This window comes from Salvia splendens, chromosome 11 (assembly GCF_004379255.2).
Source record: "Salvia splendens isolate huo1 chromosome 11, SspV2, whole genome shotgun sequence".
NCBI classification, from domain to species: domain Eukaryota; kingdom Viridiplantae; phylum Streptophyta; class Magnoliopsida; order Lamiales; family Lamiaceae; genus Salvia; species Salvia splendens.
In genome coordinates, this window is record NC_056042.1 from 69,968 (window position 1) to 94,107 (window position 24,140).

The window sequence follows — 24,140 nt, forward strand, 5'->3', positions numbered from 1 at the left end:
CAGGCTCATCCCAGAGCCTATCTCCCTGCAATGAGAGCCTATCTCTTTTTCACAATATCATTTTTATTTTTATTTATATATTTTATTTTTAAACAAGAAGATAAAAAATAAATTTCATTAAAAAAACATACTAGATTAAAAAAACGTACTACATAAAAAAAGATAGATAAAAACAAGCACACATCAATCGGACACGGGTTCCGGCTCGTCATCCTCGGCAAGACCATCTTTTTCTTCAACCCTTGGATGGTGTTCCAGATGGACTTCTTCACAGATCGAGAATTGGATTTCATGTGCATAATGTAGAGGCCCACCATCGATTGTGCGAAGGCGGCATGACCCAATGCATTGTCAGCCTGGACCAGTGCGGATTGGGCATCCGTCCCGCTGGACTCTGCCTTCCCCTTCTTCGCTTTTGCCTTCGTTGCTTTCACGCCCATTAGGCGGTGAGTAGGCTCAATGGGCGATTGGTCCTCTGACAAGTCTGTTGGCTCCGCTCCGTCGCTGCTATAGCTCTCGAAGAGCGTCAGGCGTGTCCGCACCGATCTCGTCTGCAACGCCTCCTACATACCCATTTTGAATTTGGGAAAATCCTTCAGTTGCTGATATGTATCCCAGTACTTGAATCCTTTTGAGTTGACAGTGCCCCTAAACTCCTTCATCGACAACTCTCTGACAGAGAGTTCGTTCTCTCCGCTACGCATTTCCCGCAAGTTGCAATCGTAGATACCGTGAAATTTAGCGCAGTCGAACACCAGGCGTTTCCAATGCTTGCGTAGATCGCCGGGCTTGTGTGTCGGGGCTCCATCGGGCTTGACTTGTTCGTATCTTTGCGTGATACGCCCCCAGAACCCACCCTCGCCCTGATTGTTGGCTACAATCGGGTCCTCAGAGATATCTGCCCAACAACGAGCAAGAGCAATCGACTCCTTGATGGAGTAGGTACTCCTTGTGCGCCCACCGTCAGAAGACTTGGCTCTCACTTTCTCCTTTCTCTTCCCCTTCACCGTCTTTGCCTTTGGCCTAGGAGGAGATGGCTCCATACCGGACACCTAGTACTCGTCGGTGCTGAAGTTCAAGTCTCTTAACGGAACAGTGGATTCGTCAGTACCAAATACGCTTGGGCTCATCGTTGGGCGGTAGACATCATCGTCGGAACTCGATGTGTTCATCGGTCTACCATCACCGACGTAGCCGCTTTGTGGGAAGCCGGCGTATTGGGTGTCGTGGAGAAAAGGTAGACCTCCTTGTGACGGAATCTGATTTGAACCCATCCCAAACTGGGATGATTGGGTTCCCAACCCGAACATGTTTTCCACAGGAAAATGGCCACCTCCGGGATATTGGTTTCCCGCTAGTAGGTTCGAAAACTGGCCTCCTTGGCTAGTAAACTGATTTTCGCCGGAATTATTGGCATCATTGGGATTCATTTTGCTAGAGAGATGAATGTGTGAAATGATGAGGGACGTCATCGGCCCGAGCCTCTGCAATGGAGGCCCATCGCAGAGCCATGTGCCATCGGTTGGGGCGATTCATCGGTCAAGGGGCGGAGGCGCTGGGGAGGGGAAATCGCCTCCCCCCAATTGCGACCGATGGGCGTCGATGGGGGAGCCGATCGTTCGGCTCTTGCGATCGGCTCCCATTGCCAATGCTCTCAAGTGTGAGGAGAATCTTTTTACATGACTCAGCATCCATTAGTCAGAAAAGCCAAACAACACACCACCAACTCAATTCAACTCCACCTCAGAGAGCAGATTGCATATAAAAAATTCTCACTAGAGAGAGAATAAGACACTGAATGAGTGGGGAAGCAGCTCTGAATCAACAAACACTGCAAAGATGCAATCTTTCTCTGCATTTTCAGCGAAATTTATCTTCCTTACTTTAATCTTACAGAGTATGCATGATAATCTAACGTTGTTCGTTTTTCTCTCCATTTTTTACCCAAATTTTTTTGGGGGGTTTTAAGATGAAGGTTGGATTGATATGAAGCAGGTGTTGTGAGATTCTCGTTCTGCCAAGAAGGGTTTTGCTATTCACCGTCAATCTTGGAAGAGCAACCACTCTACTGGAAGGCTACCAACCCAACTCTCTCACCCTCTCATCTTAAAGGTCAGTTTGATTGAGAAAAGGGTTTCTTTTTTGTCATTTTATTTTTTCATTATTACATTTGATGAATGTTATTGTGTGTGGGAAAGTGAAATAGTATTTTTTGTATGTATCGTATTGGCTTTGTTGAAAGAATGTTTGTTTTTCCTTTAAGATTTTGTGGGACTTAATGAATATGTTGGTTATTATATTTGATGCTTGTATGAGAGCAAATAATTTTATCAAATGATCTTTTCACCAAAGTATAGTATATATACTTCTGTATTGTGTTCCTGAGATTGAATTTTGGTTGAATCAAAATACTATTGAATCTAGTGTTTGATTGGGAAAAGAAAAGGAGAGGGAAAAAAAGAAGGAATTGGTAAGAGAAGTGTTGACTGATTTGTGTGTGTTGTTTCTAGACTTGCCGGGGTTCACGCGTAGCGTATACAAGAGTGACCATGCTTTGATCACTCCTGAAAGTCATGTCTTTGGCCCTTTGCCCGAGTGGTATGTTGATATCGATTTTTCAGCCAACTCATAGATGGTGTTGGCAGATCTTCCGTAATCTTTGTATGCCGTTTTCCAGGAGTAACACATTGGGTGCTTATCTCATCACACCTCCAATGGGCTCACATTTTGCCATGTACTTGGCAAAGATGCAAGGTTAAATTCAACAGTAAATTATTCAGTCGATCTTTTGCTCGATAAAATCTGAAGAAAAAGAAATGCTGACCCTTTGTTTTCTGCAGAATTTTCAAAATCAGCACTCCCACTAAAGGATGTCGAGAGGTCTGGCTAAGAATTTTCCTAACCTCCTATACCAATTCATGCTCAACTTGGAACTTTGCTTGACTTCTAATAAAAACTGTGGCATGACGGTGCTTGCTTAATCAGGTTTGTGTTTGTCCTTCATGGTGTGGTGACTCTCACTGATGCATCGGGCGCTAGGCATAATCTAGAGGTATCAGAGCTAAACAACTATGAGCTATCGCTCTTTACTTCTTGGTTAAAATTTCAAATGACTGTTTGTTTGCATAAGCCATGTAAATACAAACCTCGGCAGCTCCTTGTGTAAAAATCGCAGGTTGATTCATACGCTTACCTTCCTCCGAATCTGAAACACTCGTTGGACTCTAGTGCAGCTTCCACGCTTGTTGTACTTGAGAGAAGGTTTCCTCTTGATCTTTCTCCTATTCTTTATGACTTAGTTATGGTGTTTTTATTATGCGTTTGGACTAACAGGAATAACTCATTTTTCATCAAAGGTTAACAGCCATAGTTTCTCGTTTATCCCAGGTACAACTACTTGGAAAATCATGCTACTGAGCAGATCATTGGCTCAACAAGTGAGCAGCCCCTTCTTGAAACTCCTGGCGAGGTAACACTTAATCAGGAAAAGAAATTTGAAATCTAAGCTTGTTTTGGGACATAGCAGAAAGGTAATATTCATACGATAAATATTTACAACCGGAGATGTTTCACATTTCTGTCTACTCTCCCAGGTTTTTCAGCTTAGGAAGCTTCTTCCCACCTCTTTGGCTTACGATTTCAACATTCATGTAAGTTCCAAATCAGGTTAGTATACGCCTCATATTTGGTGATACATGGCTCATTTGCTAAACTTGTGTTTTGGCAGATTATGGATTTCCAACCTGGGGAATTTCTCAACGTAAAGGTACACTTTCTTTAGCTTCAGAAATCATTCGACCATGTTGTTGCATAATAGGCGAAGAAGATGACAAATTCTGATCTTGTTCTATTAAAACACATTCACTGATTCAAGAAATGCTAGATTTACAGCTGGTTTGACATTTTTGCAGGAAGTTCACTATAACCAGCACGGTCTACTGCTTCTGGAGGGGCAAGGCATCTACCGCTTAGGTGATAGCTGGTACGAGCACATCTGATTTTGATTAATATGTTCAACTTTGTTCCTAAAAGACCACTGTCTAGTTGTTTGTTTGTTATAAAAGAAACATGGGTTGTGATTTGTGTGGAACAGGTATCCAGTTCAAGCTGGTGACACAATATGGATGGCGCCATTCGTGCCTCAATGGTGAGTTACGAGCATATGATATTGCGTTGATGAGACAATATATTATCAACGCGACTCTGACATGATGAGCGTTGTTCGTGTACAGGTATGCCGCGCTAGGCAAGTCCAAGACACGCTACTTATTGTACAAGGATGTCAACAGGAACCCACTGTAACGACAACCAACCCATACATCACGTTCCATTACACATGCGTCCTCTTCCAAGCTCAAGAATCCTAGCAAGCTGATCAACTGTGGAGGAAGTTAGCTGCATTTTTCGACTCATGTTAAACTCTAATCTTGTTATGTATTGTGTTTTCAACTTGTTTCATTTCATCAATACGCGTAGTCGTAGACCCTCGTAGTTTTCTATGGTGCATGCAATGAGGTGTATCGGTCGGCCTAAATGAAGAATTTAGAACGGGTCAGGCCAACACTAAAAGCTGTTTGGGCCTAAAAGCATGGCCCAAAACAGACCGACCCAATGGTCCAATGAGAAGCAATTAATGATCAAAAAGTATGAATATGATTGCATTTTGCCATTCACACACACACACACACACACACACACACACACACCAAAATCTGATCCTCTCTTTCTTAAAACTAGTTCCATCTGTTTTTGTATTCCGAGCCATTTAGTTTTACGTTTTTTCAGCCTTTTTCTGCTATTCTAATGATATATTGCCATTCACAATGGATAACGCAATAGAAAAGGGAAGCGCAATAGCTGAAAACTAGCCGCATTGGCCTTTAAACAAGCAGTTTATCAAAAAATCTTTCAAGATGGAAAAATTAATCAAAAAGGTCTAAGAAACTTCTAAAGATTTCGCAGAAATTGCGAGAAAAGCAAACGTTACATATCATCACTTAATAGAGTCAAACATAAAGGATTTCTATAGGAGTCAGACAGTACTAAAATTAAGGTTACAAATTACTGAACGGATATTCCGCTCCCGAAGGATTTCTTCTAATCCTCCAACTACCTAATCTTTTTTAGGAAAGTAGGATCAATCTAGGCTGTGTTTAAATCTGTACACTTGTGTTTCTCCCTGCAAGTTTGATTTCTACTTTCTCTTCACTTTTCTTGCTGTGAGGAAGCACTTGAAATATGTAAAATTGGAGTTTTACAGATTACCTCAACTCTTAGCCTGTTCCAGCACACGGGAGTTCGGCTGGAGCTTCTTCAGTTCTGCATTCTAATTGAGGGAGCTCGGTAGTGTTTCTGTCGTGCTCCATGCTTGGAACCTGTGTCCTGTGCTTGTCTGGAGTCGAAGCACAGATTTTCCTTTGGCTCACCTTTTCTTCAGATGAATTTTGTTGTTCTCGGATCTCAGAAATGTTTGCTCTCTGGCCTGGACTTCTCTTCTTGTGGAGTTCAGTGTCTCCTTGTAGGAGTTCTTCTGGGGTTGCAGCGGGGTCAAGATCCCAGCAACCCTCGGGCAAGTTAGCACTTTCAACTTTGAGGGAGCAAGATGGGACCTGGTGTGAAAACCGTAGCATCTCTCTTCTTGGGATCCATTGGGTAGCATCCTTGTCTATGTTCCTTCTGTACACTGTCTTATATCCATCCAGCTTAATCAGAGGCGCTACACAGACACCGTTATCTTCAGAATAGTCATCAAGAACTTCGACCATTTCATACTGGTGTCTTACCTCATCTGGGGTTTTTCTGTTCCAATCCGGTGACCAGTTTCGGTATACAGCCCAAATATCTCCACTTCTTGGATATATTCTTACACAACCTCCCCTACCAGCCTTCTCCCTAGCAAGAAGATGAGAGAATATGTTGACTTGCTCCACTGCTTCGGAGTGAAACACTCTAAAACTCCCACAAGATTTGGTAAAACCACAATCCAACCAATTTACGACCCCAAATTCAGTGTCGGATTTTGAGCTCAAGTAGCTTATGTAAATCTTGAATGGTTTGAGTGAGATGATCTCCCGAATTATACAATACAAGCGAGGCATCCCATCTTCTTCATCATAGAGGGCCCATATCTGCTTCGGCTTAAAGCATTCTTCAGATCTATCAAGATCAAAATCATGGAAGTCAGAATCTGGAACTGTTATCGAAATAGTTCTCTTAAGTTCCAATACTTTATTAGCAGCAGCTGATTTAGCAGCTTCGGCAAGCGCCTTTCTTTTCTCAGCCTCTACCGCAGCTGCTTCGGTAGCCAACTTCATCTCTTCAAGCTTCCTACCAATTTCTGTTCTTGCCTTATCAATCAACAACTGTCTCCCATCAATTGCAGGAACAGAAGCTGAACTCCGTCTTGTCAACGTTTCTGGTGCAAAGGGAAGCTTAGCAGCAGGCTTTAATATTCCATTTGCAGTGGCTGTCTTAGGTTCTACATGAACATTTGCACAAACTTCTTCATGTCCATTGGGATACGAAATTCCTAATTCCACTTTTCTCTTCTTGGCAGGTCTCCCCCGTCTGGGTTTGGATGCATCGTACTGACTATTACAACCGTTAGAGCCCACGTGACCAGTGGCCTTCACGGACTGATGCTTGGCGTTAGCTTTTGTCTGGTTTGCCTCTCCATTGGCTTGATAATAGACAAAAGAAGATGAAGACAGTCCACTACGATCTGAGAGGCCCACAGAGTTTCCAGCTGAGGTACCCTGAAATGATATATTAGAAGCATACTCAGATCTATATCCAGTATGATGTCCCGACACCACATTTGGTGCACCGTAACCAGTTGCAGTGGGTATATATGCAACCCCACGACCATGGCTTCCATGACCATAACCATTCTCAGACACATAAGAATAGTTATATTGGAAAGTACCATTTTGCGGGGCCAACCCAGTTTCAACGGCAACAAAGACACCACGACAATTTTTGCAAGAAAGCCGTTTGTTAACATATTTCCTAAGATACTCATACTGGACATGGCAGGAGGAACAAACAGTCCAAAATGTATCGAGTCTTCCATGGGCAGTAAACTTGGAAGGATCACTGTACCCAGCAAACAAACTTCTCCGCAGATCATAAGCACTTCTATTAGCACTATCAGATAAGAGTGTCCATGCTTCAGAAACTAGCCGGAAAGCCCCATCAGCACCAACAGTTTTGTTTTTATCAGGGTGTAGCATTACTGCCATTTTCTTGTACTGCTTCTTCAATGTGGATTTCTCAACAGATGTGTCCACTCCAAGAATTGAATAAAAGTCAAGTTCTCCGTTAGCCAGTGCATCAGAAGCTGCGTAGACTCCAAATGTGGCCACCATCTGAGATATGCCATCCAGTTCCTTACACAATGTCTGAGCTCTCAAAGCATACTTCTGTGCTCCAACGAATTTTTTTTCCAAAAATTGCTTCTCAGCCAATGTTTTAGCTCTAATGGCTTCCTCTGTATTGGATCCCATATCAAGTTCCAACTACAAAACCGACCTAAATCCTCAACAAAAAACTACAAATTACAAGCCGCCTATGTCAGATGACAATCCTATGGCCATACGAAAACAGTGACTGCCTGGTGCAGAAAATGAAAAACATATCATATAGTAACATTAAATTTCAGCTGTACACATAATAATATCACGATGATTAAACATAAACAAATCAAATCAACAATAGGTTCAACAACAAAAATTTCAAAAGAAAAATAAATAAAAGTCCTCCACTGCTCAAGCTAAACTAGATAATCCAGACGCACCAATCGTTGTGTTGTGTCACTCAGCACCAATCAGAATAAATAAATCAGTCGTAAATTGAAATCATCCACTTCACGCAACAAACACAGCGAAAAACATGCAAAAGAAATCGCAGAAAATTGTTGGAACTAACAGAAACAAACAATTGAAGACACGCAAACATCACTTCAACGACGTTTTCACAAAATTCAGCCCAGTCAAACAATTTCAAGCTTAATTCAACCCAGCGCCAAAATTAAGCAAAACCTCCGAAAAGTCAGTTCAATGTTCTTACTACAAAAGATCTAAGCTTAGAAACAGCGAAAGTTCAGCAAGAGACAACCATTTTAAGCCCAAAAAAAACGAACCAAACAAATGGAGAAAATCACAAAATCTAATCGAGATTCAAAAAATCCATAGTAAATTAACTACAGAATCTCCTGATCCTCCAAAATTAGCTTCGGATCTACACAAATATCAGGTTTAATTCATATAAACATAAATCCACCGCACCATTCCAAAACACCACCAATTGAATTTCCAAAAAAAGAAATACAAATAAACCGAAAAGGAAAGCTCACTTAAGATCAAGCTCGGAGCTGGCGACCAGCAGAATATTCCGGCAGCCGACGGCAGAGATTCTTCCAAAAATCGGAGCACCAAAAATAAAAATAAAAATAAAAATAAAAATTAATTATACTGTGGAGAGATTTAAACTAGTAGAACAACTATACGCAGCAGTTAAAAAATTGTGTTAATATATGGAGTATATAAATAAAATTAAAATGGAACCAAAATACGGAGTATGGCAATTAATAATTACTAGTATACTATTATAAACTATTGTAGTTTTCTGAAAGTAACTAGTTATAGCATTTAATCTTGGGGCGGCATCCTATGCATTATGACTTATGCGCACCAAACTAATTGTTTGAAAAAATATATATAGGAGTACATCAATATTACATTAATTTCAAGTTATCATTTTATCTACAATCTGATTAACAATTGTAAAATAAAAAAAAATAGAAAGGCTCATCTTAATACTACACGATATGTAGAAAATTATTTGTGTTTTTAGTTAATTGTTTCGAAAATATTACATAATGGCAGATAAGTTTTAAAGTAAAAGTTTATAAAACATAGATAGAATAAAATAGAGTGAATAAATTGCAAATATTAGCATTTTGTGGGGTAGTAGAGTAGTAACATGGAGTTGTGGGCCACAAAAATAAATTATGGCTTATTTTTGCTCAAGTTTATAGTACACAAGGAATAAAATAAAAGTTGAAAATTAAAAGAGTAGTAGTAATTTATTTTGAATGCTCTATTTCCAAATTGTTCTTCGACGAGTTGTATATAAACATACGTAGTAATTATTTAAAGGATGAAATAGTATTTCTTAAAATCTTACAAAGCTCACACCTACATGTTATCCAACAACTAACTAATAAAGTAATTTAGGGGAAATTTAATTAAAAGGGACATTTTTAGTGGGCTTGGGTAAAGCCCAAGAATGGTACTAGCAATAAAATTAGTATGGCTCGTATTAATCAGCGCAGAAGATAGCTGGACCTCGTAGTCATGCCTAGAAGAGGTGGATCGACTTGTCATTTTAGATCTTTATTAATTGTAAATTGATTCCAATATTCAAATAAAAAAATTCCAACATTTCTATTCGTTGACTGTCTTCTGGTATTGTTAAACAAAATAAAGAAACGAGGAGATAGTACTCCACATGGTAAGCACAAAACACATACTCCTACTACACACATGACATGAGCCTTCCCTGCCTAAGTGTTATTTTTCTTATTTTTTACTTGTAAATTTTTGAAATTTTGGAGAATCATCTTCTTCTGCCCTCACAAAATCAATGGCTTTGAAGATAAAACTTTGAAGACTGAATTGTTGGAAGGGGCTGAATTTGAGTTTTCGAAATTACAGAAGAAAGCAATAATGGACGCTGGTGATTTAAAAGAGAAGATAATGAACAGTTAATATGATTGAGTTTTAAAATGCTCCTATTTTGATTCATTAAGTATTAAAATATTAGTGTAGGAGGCGTACTTTTTCAAGTATCACTTTTTTTAGTCTATTCCGGAGTCTTATTAGGTTTTCTTTTCAATTTAATTATACAAAATCTTATTCTTTCTACACTTTTTCATAATTTTTATTAGGAAAATTGATGATTAAAATGTGAAAAAAATACTATACAGTAAATTGATATCTGATTTAATTATATAGAATTTTGTTATTTATTAACAACAGGATTATAATTTTTCATCCTTGTTTGATTTATGTGGGCAATTTGTATGAGTTTATGGTTGTATGATAGAACGTTTATATTGTTTTGTTTTATATATACTCCCTCGTCCTAGAGGTGGGAAAAAAATATTGAAATACCGAGATACCGCACTTATCGTAGCGGAAAAAATACCAATTTTTAGGTATACCGCAATTTACGATATGGTAACGATATCAATTTTCTTATATTGTGGTATACCGAAATACCGTAATTCGGTGTACCACGGTATACCGAATCCTCGATGCAACAAACGAGGATAGTGCTCAAATAAGGTTCTCATATAAAGTATATAGCGTAGTATTTTACTGTACAGTAAAGCCCCTGCTGAAATTATTTTTTGCGTCCGCAAGTGCACATGCATGTATATATCTATGTTTTGCTTGTGTTATGCTTATGGTGGTGTGATGCACGAGAGAAGAAAAATAAAAGGTTTCCGAATTTGATTTGGGAAATTCTTCTCAATAAAATCACAAGGAAACTTCTTTATCATAAATTTCCAAAAAACAGACAAGTTTGTAGATCATTATATTATATAGCCAAAAAAATGCACACTGTCCTAATCATTGGCATCTTATATTCACCATTTTGTGGTAAAAAAATGAATCAAGAATTTCACATTTTCACTCAGCTTCTCTTACACATACAGAGAAGTAAATCACTTTCAAGAATTCATATAAAACATCAACAAAAGGAGAACATATACACTTGGAACATCAGTAATATCAGTCAAGCAACAAACTCTGGAATGCTGTGTTCATCAGTCCTCACCTGTAAGATCTCCCCAACGAACGTTGTGCTTAGCTGCAAGATAGTGTGCTCCCACGGGTCCCCTGCTTCCGTACGGATAGAGCTCCGGTGCGATTTTCCTCTCTTCCAATTCCTTCAATAATGGCGTGAAAAGAGCCCATGCAGCATCTAGCTCGTCACTCCTGATGAATAGTCTTCGCTCCCCTGCTATAGCGTCTAGAAGTAGTCGTTCATAAGCATCCGGTATCTCTCTCGTGTACCTTCCCCGACATCATCAAAATAATAAAATTTGGACTGTAGAATGTGGAAATGGGATTAAAATATTCAATCTTTTTTACCTGGCTTTATAGAGAAGATTTAGATCACTACGGTCTAGTCTCATTTCAAGGCCGGGGACCTTGTTATTGATTTTCAAATATATGGCCTCGTCCGGCTGCACACGAAGCACTAGCTCGTTCGTGGCCAAGTCCAAATCCGTCCCAAAGGTGTGCTTGTACAGATTACCGGGAACGTGCCTGAACTGAACTCTAATCTCGGCTCTGATTTCAAACGCCATTAGTTAGTGTCAGGATATTACAATTCAAAACTTAAAAAGATCCTGACTTACATACCGTCTCGTGTGTAGGGCTTTGCCAGCTTTCATGAGGAACGGAACGCCATCCCAACGAGCATTATTTATAAAGAGGGCCGCAGCAGCAAATGTCGGAGTAACGCTATTATTTGGTACAGTAGGATCGTCTGTATACCCGAGGTACGTTTTGCCACCCTTGCTCTGCCCCTTGTACTGGCCAACAACCACGTTTTCGAGCAGCAACTGCTTCATTGATCGCAGAACTTTCACCTGATTGGAATGCAGAATCTCAAAATAAAACTCACTTGAGTGCAAATTTTCAAGGTTTTAATACCTTCTCGTTCCTTATGTCTTCAGCATCCAAGCTGACAGGAGTCTCCATTGCAAACAATGCTAATATTTGCAGCAGATGGTTTTGCATAATGTCTCGGATTATTCCATAGTTGTCGAAGTAGCTGCAACGACGAAAGAGACATTTCACAACCACGAACAGAATTCATAGTAGGTTATGTTAAAGAGCCTCACCCTCCTCGTCCTTCTGTTCCAAAATCTTCCGAGAATATGAACTGGACGTTGCGGATGTAGTTTCTTGACCAAAGAGGCTCAAAGACAAGATTTGAGAAACGAAGCACTGATAGGTTCTCAACCAACTCCTTGCCCAAATAATGATCAATTCTGTAATAAAGTCAAGCAAGCCTGGTTAACTACTCCATAAAACAACGAGGTAACTCTTCTTGGATATTACCGGAATATTTGGTCCTCGTTGAGAAACTGTTTTAGACATCTCGTCAGCTCACTAGAAGACTCTGAGTCACGACCAAACGGCTTCTCTACAATCACCCTTGTCCATCCAGTTGTTGAAGAAGCTCTGGTGCTAGCACAACGGGCCACATCCACAAATATGTTTGGGGGAATCGATAAATAAAACAACCTATTCGAGAGTCTACCACCCTGAAAAATAATTTCATACAACAAGCTAAAACTGTCATGAAATTATTGATATGTTCAAAACAGCATTATCAAAAGATTTTGGGATAAAACTTGATTCATCTAATCTTGATAATAAATGATTCACACTGCCAAATTTCACGTTTTCTGGGGTAGAGATGTCGAGGTTAACACTTATGCATAGTAAACACGCGGCTCTATAAGTGCAATAACAGTTCATAGTTATATGCATTCAGCGATATTTAGAAGAAATTGTTCGTGGCGTGTGTGCATACAACAGAACAAGAATTAGAAATCCGAACCTCTTTTTCCTTCAGTTTGCAATCCAATTCCGAGAAGTGTTCCTTCGAATTGTACTGACCTGAATGGTAAAAGCACCTCTTTAGAAACTGTGTCATTTTGTCATCACAGTTTTCTCTGGAAAACAACAATACGAAACAACAGTTAGACTTCGAAATATCACACATTAGCAATTCGTGTTTTAAGTTAATGTTATTGAAACAAATGGAAAAACCTCTGATCAATCCTGCAAGTCAAGGTTCTGCTGATCATATTTCTCAACTCCTCATCATTCATCTTGGTCCGAGAATACCCAAAAATGACAAAATTCTGCAGAAATTCAGCAGCCTTATTCACTAACACGAACTCGAATACTACTTCTATGTTCTAACCATGAAACCAATACAACACCTCAGGTAGCCAATCCTCGTAATAGAGAGCAAAAAGAGCAGGAAAGATCTTCTTCTTTGCAAGATCGCCTGATGCACCAACAACTGTGATGCTTAGAGTAGAATCCCCCTCAGCTGAATCAGAAAAATTGGGCTCTTCAGCAAGGGGATTGACAACTGAGCCCTCTACAAACACAGCAGCAACCAGTTATAAACCGAAACAAAACAAAACATGATGAAGAAAACACACACTAGTTGAAATTAATAAAAACCTCAAATGCTCAAGTCTATCAGAGAATCACACAACACTAAAGTGATCAATTCTTGATTAATTTGTTAAGAACCTTTATGGTTTTGTTGAATTTTACATGCATGCCTAAAACAACTCATACAACCATTCAAAATTCATATCAAGAATCATTCAAATGTAGCTCATAGAGCTTCTATTTCTTCATACAAATCTGAGAAACCATAAACTTCATCAGTGTTCATAACAACACACATGAAATTATATGAATTAAAAAAAATTGCTTGAATGATACATCAAACAGCCTTAAAGTAAAAAATTCAACACACGACACACAGAGAAACATAGAAACCAAGAAACAGAGATAAGATCACTGAAACCATACCATCTTGCAAAGAAACGGCATTAAGAGGATACCCATTGGATGATCTTAGCTCAAAATCGCTTCTTCTAAGCTGAATTCTTGCAAAACTCTTGGGAACCCACTTGGAGAAATGGCCTGAAATCGCCATCTTTTTTGAACTACACAAACTCGTATTGTGGAAACAAGAAAATGTGGTTGAAGATGATGAATGACAACACGGATTGCTCAACAATTTAGCCATAATATATCCTTTTCAGGTGGAAGCTTTATATTTCTGCTAAATCACACCTTTCATTCAAGAATATTATGGCCTCCTAAATTGGAATTCGATTGCTTGGGATATTTATTTTTATAGTATTAGTATTATTTTCTGCTGAAAAATACATTGTTGTATGAAACACACGAGATTTTTTTTCAAAAGCATAATCCTTTATATGAGGTTCAGAATTTATCTTTTCAACATTATCTATTCTTGAACATGAAAAAAATAATCAAAAATACAAAAAAGAGGGTTTTGGGCCAATTTTAAATATTGGGTCTTGAAAACTTTGATACTCCACATAGTAAGGTGTGGCCCAAACAACAAACAATGGATTATATCCTCATCAAAATATTGTCATCATTTATTCAGTATTTCTTTTTCACATTTTATCAGCTGCCAACCCATCAGCTTATCTACAATATTCCAAATTATGACAAAATTTGGCTGTAAGGGCATCTTAATTTGATATTGTTAAGTATCTTTTGTTATGCCATTTAACAGCCAATTTTTAAAATATTAATGGAGTTGAATGGCATTACAATAATACTAGTATACTCCGTATATAACAAGGCCTGTTTGTTCACATTGGAAATATATCAATCCCCATCACTAAAATAAAAATATCACTCAACTACTTTTCAAAATCAATCTTAATTAATCAGTCCCTACCAGTATTAAATTCCCTATAAGAAAAAATGGACATAAATTAATAGGTTTAATGGCCCCTTGTATTATTTCATCTTCATGATCTACCTAGTGAAATTTCCTCCATTATTTCTTATTGCACTTTACTACAATAATTGGCTTATTAATTTAGTGTGACGTGAACTAGTGAAATAAAATATTAAAAATTCGTGCAATTTCTTTGAAGAACAAAATCGTTTGTCACACAATATATATACAATAGTGAATTTGTTTCATGCACTTTGAATTTCCATCTTCACTTTCTTGATAAAATCTTCACATTTCCTCTTCAACTCTTCTGTATCAAACCCTTCATCATCTTCTTCATCATCATCATGTTCATCCCATTTTTCTACCTGCAAATCTTCCTCAGCTAAACCTGCATCAAGATTGATTTTTTCTTCAAGAATTTCTACATTCTCAACACCCTTTTTCTTGCTGTCTTCAACACCACTTTTCTCGGCCCTGTTAGAAGTGTCAAGATCCTAGAGCTCAAAGATGATGAAGTTGGTGATAATGTTAAAGATCAAGAAAGCAGAGCTGACGTGCATGGAGGACGTGGCAGTCGTGACATGGACTCATGCACACTTGGAAAAGAGAGTGCACGAGCTGAAGCTTGTTGTGTGAGCACTAGATCATTGCCATCTCAGCCAGCTGGATCCTGTACGTTCAAGGAAGCATTAATGAAAGGATTAGTGTGTACAAGAGTTTGTTAGTTTTGATGTTTGTTTGTGTAACTGAATAGAGGTCTAGATGGTTCGATTGAGTAGTATAAAAAACCGAATCTGTAATCTCAATCAGTGTTGAATGAAACAGTGTTCTTGAGCTCAAATTACAAACTTTCTATTTTCAGCTACAATGCATCTTTACTTTACAAATATTGATCTTGGTCTCTTCCTTTATGGTATCAGAGCAAGATCTTCTTGATCTTGTCTCTTGTTATCCCTTTTTCTTCTTTTGTTTGTTTTCAAGGAATGGCAAGCTCCAACTCATCTTCTGGAGGGGTTACTCTGAGTCAAGGAACTCAACCCTCTTATGCGCAATTGCCACCAATCTCTGTAAAACTTACAGATACAAATTTCTTGATGTGGCAGCAGCAAGTGGATGTCACGGCCTACGGCTATGGGCTTGAAGGCTATCTGAATGGTGAGAAACAGCCACCACCTAAAACAATCTTTGTAGCGGAAGGAGAAGGAGGATCCATCACTCCAAATGAAGATTTTATATCCTGGCAAAGGCAGGACAGAAGGTTGGCAGCTTGGCTTCTCTCTTCACTGTCAGAAGGAGCTCTTGGTTTAGTCGTGGGATTGAGGTCTGCAAGGGACATCTGGAGTGCCCTTGAGACAAACTACGCTAGTAGATCAACTGCCAAGATAATGCAGTATAGGCAAATGCTGCAAAATCAGAGAAAAGATTCACTCTCCATGAGTGAATACATTGGAAAAATGAAGAATTATATTGATCTTCTGGGATCAGTGGGGTGTAGAATATCTGAAGATGAGCAGATTATGCACATCCTTGGTGGTCTTGGTCAAGAATATGACCCTGCAGTGTGTGCTATAAGCTCCAGATCAGACTCTTGGAGTATAGGAGATGCCACTGCCTTCCTCCTCACTTTTGAGTCCAGAATGGAGAATACAAGGTCCTTCTCATCTAGCACAGAGGGCTCACAGCCTGTGCTTAATCTGATGCAACAGATAACTCAAAAGAGAGACTTCAATCCCAACAGCAACTCCAGATCTGATCAAGGAGGTGGGAGAGGAGGCTCGAGAAACCAGAGAGGAGGAAGAGGTGCTAGAGGTTTTGGCAGAGGCAACAACAAAGTGATTTGTCAGTTGTGTGAAAAACCGGGTCACACTGCTGCTAAATGTTGGCACCGTTTTGAGCAGAATTTCACTCCTCCACAGCCTCAGCCACAATTTCGACCAAGTTTTCAAGGTTCACAACATCAAGGATTCTTTAATCCCTCTGCTCACCTGATGCAGGCAGCAGCAACAAGGTCTCCAGCTTCACTCAACTCAGCTGCAACCTCAGAATTTGGCTTTGATTCTAGTGCATCAACTGCTTGGTATCCAGATTCTGGAGCCACTCATCATGTCTCTGGTGATTTAAGCAACCTGAACACCAGCTCTGAATATGCAGGAGGTAAGAAACTCTTACTTGGGAATGGATCTGCAGTAGCTATCTCTAATATTGGTGAATCTGAGCTGAAACCTCATTCTAGTTTCTCAAGAAAACTGATGTTGAAAAACCTATTACATGTGCCTAGTATAACCAAAAATCTTTTGAGTGTGTCTAAGTTTGCTAGAGATAACCTTGTCTTCTTTGAATTTCACCCTGACCATTGTTTTGTCAAGGATCTGGGAACCCGGGAAACCGTGCTCCGGGGAGTTTTTGACAAGGGATTGTATCACTTCCTAGTAGACCACTCACCAATCAAGAGAAGCCATAGCTCCATCACCACATTTCCTGCTCAATTCAATCAAGGCAACCCGGCTGTCCACTTAGTTAGCTCAGCCATTTCTGCTTCTAGTGTTAATGTAAACCATGATGTTGATTCTCATTTAACATTGTGGCATAACAGATTAGGACATCCCTCTGTAGATATTGTGAAAAATGTCCTTAAGAGTTGTAATGTTCCTGTTGAATCAATCAATGAAACTCTTTTCTGTGATTCTTGTTGCATATCTAAGGCACATAGACTGCCATATAGTGCTTCAGAATCTGTAGTCTCTTCTCCTCTTGCCCTTGTGCACTCTGATCTCTGGGGACCTTCCCCAATTACTTCCAGAAATGGCTATAGATACTATGTCTCGTTTGTGGATCACTGCACAAGATTTGCATGGATTTATTTGCTAAAAACTAAAGGTGCTGTTATAGATGTCTTCAAAATGTTCAAAGCATCATCTGAGACTCTTCTGCAAACTAAAATTAAGAGCCTACAATCTGATTGGGGAGGAGAGTTTCAGGCCTTGACCTCTTTTCTCAGAGATAATGGGATTTCTCATAGGATTTCCTGTCCTTACACTCCACAGCAGAATGGCTTGGCAGAGAGGAAGCACAGACATGTAGTGGAGACTGGTCTCGCACTCCTAGCACAATCTTCACTTCCAACAATCTTTTGGGATGATGCTTTTGCTGCTGCAGTCTACCTAATCAATAGGATGCCATCTAAGGTGATCAATAACATCTCACCTTTTGAGAAATTGTTCTCCAAGAAGCCTGACTATACTGTTTTGAGAGTGTTTGGATGTTCATGCTATCCACTGCTCAGGCCATATAACAATCACAAGTTGGAAAATAGGTCTGTGAATTCAATTTTTCTTGGATACAGTGGATCACATAAAGGTTATAAGGTTCTCTTGCCAGATGGAAGAGTGATTGTATCTAGAGATGTGGTTTTTAATGAGCATGTTTTCCCTTACAACTCTATTTTTCCTCAGGCTACATCAGATGCTTCAGGGTCTTCTCCACATGTTGTTATTTCTCATCTGGATCAGCTTACTGCTGTATCCTCTGAATCTGCTCAAGTTCCTCCTTGTTCACCTACTGCTCAGACTCCAGGTTCTGATGATATTCCTTCTGCGTCCTCTGATTTACACCTTGATGCAGATGAGCAAGGCTCGAGTCCAGGCCCAGAGTCAGCCTCTAATGCTGCCCCTGTAGATGAACCTCAAATATCCAGTAAACATCACATGACTACCAGGTCTAAGGCAGGGGTATTCAAGCCTAAACTCTATACTCTTCAAGCTTACTCTCACTACACTCCAAAATCTGCTCAAGAGGCTCTTCTTTTACCAGCATGGAAAGCAGCTATGCAAGCTGAGTTCTTAGCTCTTCTCAGGAACAAAACTTGGATTTTGACCACTCTTCCACCTGGGAAAAATCTTGTTGGCTGCACATGGATCTTCAAACTTAAACTTCATCTTTCTGGAGAGATAGCAAGGCACAAGGCTAGGCTTGTTGCTCAAGGATTTTCACAACAGCCTGGTTTTGATTTTACAGAGACATTTAGTCCAGTAGTGAAACCAGCAACTATCAGACTTATTCTCACAGTGGCTGTCAGCTATGGTTGGAAAGTGACTCATCTAGATGTGAATAATGCCTTTCTGAATGGAGAGTTGAAGGAGGACATCTATATGAGGCAGCCTCTAGGTTTTGAGCAGGGAGCACCGCATTTGGTTTGCAAATTAAATAAGGCTATCTATGGACTCAAACAAGCCTCAAGAGCTTGGTTCTACACCATCCACTCTGTCCTTCTCTCTCTTGGGTTCATTCAATCTAGGGCAGATGCCTCTATGTTTATCAGAAAATCAGGTCCAGACACTATCTATCTCTTAATTTATGTGGATGACATGCTCATCACAGGTAATAATACTACAGCTACAAAGAAGGTCATTTCTCAACTCAATGCTCATTTTTCTCTTAAAGACCTTGGTGAGGTTAGTCTCTTTCTGGGTGTTGAAGTTGTCAAGACCTCTCATGGTCTCCATCTCTGTCAGTCAGCCTACATCAAGGATCTCCTCAAAAAGGCTAACATGACTGGAGCCAAAGGGTGTCCCACACCCATGGTTTCCACCTGTGAGCTCAGTAAAAATGTTGGTTCCCCTGTGCCTAATGCTAAGTTGTATAGGAGCATTGTTGGTGCGCTTCAATATGCGGCCATTACAAGGCCAGATATCAACTACTCTGTCAACAAGGTTAGTCAATATATGGCTTCTCCGCTTGACACTCACTGGAAAGCTGTCAAGAGAATCCTTAGATATTTGTCTGGAACATTGGATTATGGAATCCAAATTCAAGCTTCAAATGGAATACTTTCAGCCTTTTCTGACTCTGACTGGGCCTCGGACCTTGATGACAGAAGATCCACTACAGGGTTCTGCACTTACTTTGGTAGAAGTCTCATCTCGTGGTGTGTAAAGAAGCAAACAGTTGTCGCTCGGTCCAGTACAGAGGCTGAATACCGAAGCCTAGCTCATACTGCTGCAGAATTGGCTTGGCTGAATTCAACACTCAACGAGCTCAAGCTCTCTCTCACAACACCACCTGTCATTTGGGTGGACAATTTGAGTGCCATAGCGCTTGCTTCTAATCCTGTGCTACATGCTCGCACAAAGCATATTGAGCTTGACATTCATTTTGTTAGAGACAAGGTCTTGAAGAAAGATCTAGATCTTCGGCATGTCCCCACTCGCGATCAAATAGCGGATATATTTACTAAACCTCTGAGTCTACAACCTTTCCTGAAGCTTCGACAAAGACTCGGTGTAGTTTCTCTAGCTTCACTCAGGTTGAGGGGGGATGTTAGAAGTGTCAAGATCCTAGAGCTCAAAGATGATGAAGTTGGTGATAATGTTAAAGATCAAGAAAGCAGAGCTGACGTGCATGGAGGACGTGGCAGTCGTGACATGGACTCATGCACACTTGGAAAAGAGAGTGCACGAGCTGAAGCTTGTTGTGTGAGCACTAGATCATTGCCATCTCAGCCAGCTGGATCCTGTACGTTCAAGGAAGCATTAATGAAAGGATTAGTGTGTACAAGAGTTTGTTAGTTTTGATGTTTGTTTGTGTAACTGAATAGAGGTCTAGATGGTTCGATTGAGTAGTATAAAAAACCGAATCTGTAATCTCAATCAGTGTTGAATGAAACAGTGTTCTTGAGCTCAAATTACAAACTTTCTATTTTCAGCTACAATGCATCTTTACTTTACAAATATTGATCTTGGTCTCTTCCTTTAGGCCCGATCATCGTGTGTTCTTGCCATTTTCCGGCCTGAATCAAGGGGCGTTATCTTGCTAATGAGGCCGGATGACTGTATGATGAAGACAAGAATCCCATTGCAGAGGAGAAAGATGCAATTTCTCTCAGTTGTGTAGGTGAAGAGTTTGAATTTGAAGTTGAAATTCAAGTTGAGATAGTCATAGGATTGGAGAAAGAGAGGGGTGAGAGAGGAGTGGGAGATAAAGAGAGAGAGGAGGGAGAGTGGGAGGAGGATTTGAGTGATCTTCTTGAGATATAAGAAGCTATTTGAATGGTTTTTCATCTTCTTGATTTGATCATTGTAATGAGCCATGATTTTGAGAGAGACAGAGAGATGATGATATGTGGTGAGAGAAGATATTGTGTAGCAATTTTAAGTGTGGCAGGTGAAGGTGATATTGAAGGGTTTATATAAAGTATTTTGGAGTGAAAATTGGGTTAAATAATGACTTGTGAGTTTACGAGGGGAAGACTTCTTTTCTTTTTCTTTTTCTTTTTCTTTTTCTTTTTCTTTTTTTTTCCTTTTTGGCGTAATAAAATGACTTGGGAGGAGACTTCTTTCTTTTTTTTGAAACAAATATAGAATGATTTATTTGACAAATTTATGTGATACTCCCCCGTCCGCCCTGTCCGCGAATAGGAGTCTCGTTTTTTTCCGGCACGAGTTTAAGAAATGTTAATAAAAGTGGATGGAAGAAAAATAGTAGAATATGGGTCTCACTTGTATATATTAATTTTAAATGATAAGTGAGTAGAATGAGTTAGTTGTAATATGAATATCTTTACCATTTAATATTATGAACCAAGACTCATATTCGTGAACGAATCAAAATAGAAAAATGAAACTCCTACTTATGAATGGAGGGAGTATATCAGAAAAGGATTATTTCTTTTTCTTATATAAGTCTTTTCAAGGTAAGTAAGCGAAGGGGTATATATCTTAGCGCATCCGCAACGGCGGACGTCGGACCGGCGTGCCGGATGTCCGGATGGGACGTCCGCCATTATGTGTGGGAGGGACGGATGCGGACGTCCGCTGCGGACACCGCAAATCCGCCGCTTTCCAACGACGTCCGTCGTGACGTCCGCCATTGCAGGTTCCCAACGGACGTCTCGATTTTTAATTTTTTTTTATAAAAAAACTCTATATATACGGCTCGTTGAACTTCATTTCATTCGCACCACTTGTTTTAACGAGTTTCTCTCTCTCTATGTTTCTTTTATATATCCAAAATGGCTAGTGGTAGTGGTAGCGGTGCTGGTGGTAGTGGTGGGGGTGCTGATAACGTACGCCGGCGAATTAAAGAACAGTTGCGGGTCGTTACGTCCAGGAAGACAAATCGCTCGGTACAAGCGGCCTTGCAGCAGCAGCAGCAGCAGCAGCCGGCGGTACCTCGACCCATCCATCGTCGAACTATAGTACCCCGAGACCACATCGCTGCACACCGTCGGTTGTATGAGGACTACTTCGCTCTGGAGTCGCGGTTTGGGGAGAACATGTTCTAGCGACGTTTTAGGATGCATCGTCCGCTATTTCTGCGTATCGTAGGTGCTTTAGAGCGTCGATACGAGTATTTCAGGATGAGGGAGGATGCGGTTGGTAAACCCGGCCACACGCCCATACAGAAGTGCACTGCCGCAATTAGGCAGATGGCATACGGAGGTGCGGCCGACATGTTCGATGAGTACCTCCACATCGGCGAGACGACTGCCCGCGAATGTCTGAAGTATTTTTGTGAGGGCGTTAGGGAGATATTCGAGGATAGGTATCTTTGGAAGCCTACCCCCGAAGATTGCCAGGCTCTGATGGATACGCACGGGAGTCAGCACGGGTTTTCGAGAATGTTGGGCAGCATAGATTGTATGCATTGGGAGTGGAAGAACAGCCCCGCCGCCTGGAAAGGGGTGTTCACTACCGGTTTCAAGGAAAAGAATCCCACGATGATCCTTGAAGCGGTAGCTGACTACCGACTGTGGATTTGTCATGCGTATTTTGGAGTATGCGGGTCGAACAACGACATCAACGTCCTCCAGTCGTCGCCCCTTTTCAACGACCAGTGCATGGGCATTGGTCCGGCCGTCAGTTTCGTCGCCGACGACAACCAGCACAATATGGGCTATTATTTGGCGGATGAGATATACTCTATGTGGCCCGTCTTTGTGAAGACGATCAGATGCACAACAGACGAAAAGAAGATCTATTTTGCCGGTCGTCAGGAGGCAGCGCACAAGGATGTGGAGCGGGCATTTGGTGTGCTCCAGGCTCGATGGGCGGCAATGAAAGGTCCATCACGGCTGTGGTATATTGACAGCATCGCTGATATCATGTACGCATGTATTATCATGCAGAACATGATTGTCGAAGATGAAGGTCAAGCACTGACTGATTGGGATGATGTTGATGTTGCAGGTCCAAGCCACGGCGTGGCCACCGCCAATGTACGTATGGGGATACCCCATGAAGAGGCCGATCGAGTCCGTGCATTTACCAACATGCGCCAACGACAAGCCCATATTCGACTCCAGAACGATATAATTGAAGAGCTATGGACGCGGAGGGGTCGTCGTTGATATTTATAATGTAATTTGGTTTAGACTTTTTTTTTGTTGAAATGTACTTTTTTTATTTTTTTATTCAATGAAATTATCATTGCACTTTCTCCGCCCGTATTCGTGTCGAAACTTTAATTGTGTAAATTTTTAATTCGGTAAATTGTTTAATTTGCTGAATTTGTGAATTTTTATTATTGTGGATGTCCGTCGGGATGTCCTTGGGGATGTCCGCCATTGTGGATGTCCTTATGACGTGGCAGTGCAGTGGGATGTCCTTATGATGTGGCAGGAGGTGTTTTTGGGAAGTCCGTTGAGATGTCCGCTGGGACCTCCGCCCTACTGTGAATGCTCGTAATTGATGGACTCTTCAATCTCTCTTGTCTATTCACATGGTCCTCTTATTAATATCATTGTAAGGGAGTATCAAATATCATTCCGTGGATGACCAAGAACACCATTTCATTTCCTTGACACTTATTCTTCTATTACGAACGATATACTCCTTTTGTCCACTATGAGTAGTTTCATATTTTTTGGCACGAATTTTAAGAAATATTAAAAAAATAATTAGAAAAAACTAGTGAAATATGTATCCTCGCTTATATATAATACTTTGAAATAAAATATCATGTTTATTACTATTTATCGTAAAAATTATCTGGAACTCCTATTTTTGAAGGGACCGAAATGGAAAAGTGAGATTCATAATTGTAGATGAGGTATTTGCCAAAAATTATATGAACCAATAATATTAAAGCAATAGGAAAATATGATTTTATTATAATGGATATTAATTGTTCAAAAGGGGCACTAAAATTAAAACTCGTGATAATTAATGGGTATAATTAGAAATTTAGAGATGCAAATGGTCCCATCGATACTTACAAATTTGGCCCCATATTCTATTGTAATCCAATGTTACCCTCACATGTTTATATTTTGTGTATTAGATAATGTACATTTTAAAGATGATAAAAAGCTTTGTGTTTATCTCGAATTGATTTTCTTTATATTATATTTATCAAATACTACTTAAAAGATAGTAGTAATATTGATGAATAGTAGTAAAAGATAGTCAAAACTCCAACCGACCCACCCCTTCTAATAAATGACTAGGACCAGCGTTTTAGACTTGGAATTTTCAATTTAGTAGGTAAGAATAGTTCCCCGATACTATTGATTTTGACAATTTTTTAATTTACTTTAGATCCTTGAGGATGATATTTTGTAAAAAATTTAGGATAAGATTGAAAAC

General features: G+C 40.0%; 3 protein-coding genes across 6 annotated transcripts; 1 reads left to right on the forward strand and 2 right to left on the reverse strand.

Moving 5' to 3' along the window:
- The first annotated feature begins 1,714 nt into the window (after positions 1 to 1,714).
- LOC121753531 ((S)-ureidoglycine aminohydrolase-like) lies at positions 1,715 to 4,469 on the forward strand. The gene is made up of 13 exons (XM_042148731.1): positions 1,715 to 1,897; positions 1,996 to 2,112; positions 2,511 to 2,598; positions 2,678 to 2,754; positions 2,841 to 2,880; positions 2,986 to 3,052; positions 3,176 to 3,261; positions 3,388 to 3,469; positions 3,594 to 3,650; positions 3,728 to 3,766; positions 3,912 to 3,982; positions 4,094 to 4,147; positions 4,233 to 4,469. The coding sequence occupies exons 1-13, from the start codon at positions 1,840 to 1,842 to the stop codon at positions 4,300 to 4,302; spliced, it is 906 nt and encodes a 301-aa protein (XP_042004665.1). The 5' UTR covers positions 1,715 to 1,839; the 3' UTR covers positions 4,303 to 4,469.
- Positions 4,470 to 4,954: 485 nt separating this feature from the next.
- Positions 4,955 to 8,665, reverse strand: LOC121755970. 3 transcript variants are annotated; one of them, XM_042151421.1, is made up of 2 exons: positions 8,354 to 8,665; positions 4,955 to 7,530 (listed from the first exon to the last, which is right to left on the reverse strand). In XM_042151421.1, exon 2 carries the CDS (start codon positions 7,503 to 7,505, stop codon positions 5,274 to 5,276), a length of 2,232 nt encoding a protein of 743 aa, XP_042007355.1. In that variant the 5' UTR covers positions 7,506 to 7,530; positions 8,354 to 8,665; the 3' UTR covers positions 4,955 to 5,273. The 3 variants fall into 3 exon arrangements, with proteins under 3 accessions (XP_042007355.1, XP_042007354.1, XP_042007353.1); XM_042151420.1 differs by having other exon boundaries at positions 4,955 to 7,608; XM_042151419.1 differs by having other exon boundaries at positions 4,955 to 7,612.
- A 1,964-nt stretch (positions 8,666 to 10,629) lies between these two features.
- LOC121755818 (glucose-6-phosphate 1-dehydrogenase, chloroplastic-like) lies at positions 10,630 to 14,029 on the reverse strand. 2 transcript variants are annotated; one of them, XM_042151219.1, is made up of 10 exons: positions 13,644 to 14,029; positions 13,034 to 13,197; positions 12,858 to 12,952; positions 12,646 to 12,760; positions 12,141 to 12,346; positions 11,921 to 12,070; positions 11,730 to 11,850; positions 11,436 to 11,638; positions 11,163 to 11,363; positions 10,630 to 11,084 (listed from the first exon to the last, which is right to left on the reverse strand). In XM_042151219.1, the coding sequence occupies exons 1-10, from the start codon at positions 13,861 to 13,863 to the stop codon at positions 10,835 to 10,837; spliced, it is 1,725 nt and encodes a 574-aa protein (XP_042007153.1). In that variant the 5' UTR covers positions 13,864 to 14,029; the 3' UTR covers positions 10,630 to 10,834. The 2 variants fall into 2 exon arrangements, with proteins under 2 accessions (XP_042007153.1, XP_042007152.1); XM_042151218.1 differs by having other exon boundaries at positions 11,436 to 11,665; positions 13,644 to 14,028.
- Between the last annotated feature and the right edge of the window lie 10,111 nt (positions 14,030 to 24,140).

What these genes read in the sequence shown, in the direction of transcription:
- LOC121755970 (XM_042151421.1), bottom strand. Translation starts at nt 7,505, where the DNA reads ATGGGATCCAATACAGAGGAAGCCATTAGAGCTAAAACATTGGCTGAG.
- LOC121755818 (XM_042151218.1), bottom strand. Translation starts at nt 13,863, where the DNA reads ATGGCTAAATTGTTGAGCAATCCGTGTTGTCATTCATCATCTTCAACC. An exon ending in TGCCGTTTCTTTGCAAGATG is followed by an intron (nt 13,198 to 13,643) that starts GTATGGTTTCAG and finishes CTGTGTTTGTAG; the next exon opens with AGGGCTCAGTTGTCAATCCC. An exon ending in AAAGCCCTACACACGAGACG is followed by an intron (nt 11,364 to 11,435) that starts GTATGTAAGTCA and finishes GTTTGAAATCAG; the next exon opens with AGCCGAGATTAGAGTTCAGT.
- LOC121753531 (XM_042148731.1), top strand. Translation starts at nt 1,840, where the DNA reads ATGCAATCTTTCTCTGCATTTTCAGCGAAATTTATCTTCCTTACTTTA. An exon ending in TTTGGCCCTTTGCCCGAGTG is followed by an intron (nt 2,599 to 2,677) that starts GTATGTTGATAT and finishes GCCGTTTTCCAG; the next exon opens with GAGTAACACATTGGGTGCTT. An exon ending in GCGCCATTCGTGCCTCAATG is followed by an intron (nt 4,148 to 4,232) that starts GTGAGTTACGAG and finishes GTTCGTGTACAG; the next exon opens with GTATGCCGCGCTAGGCAAGT.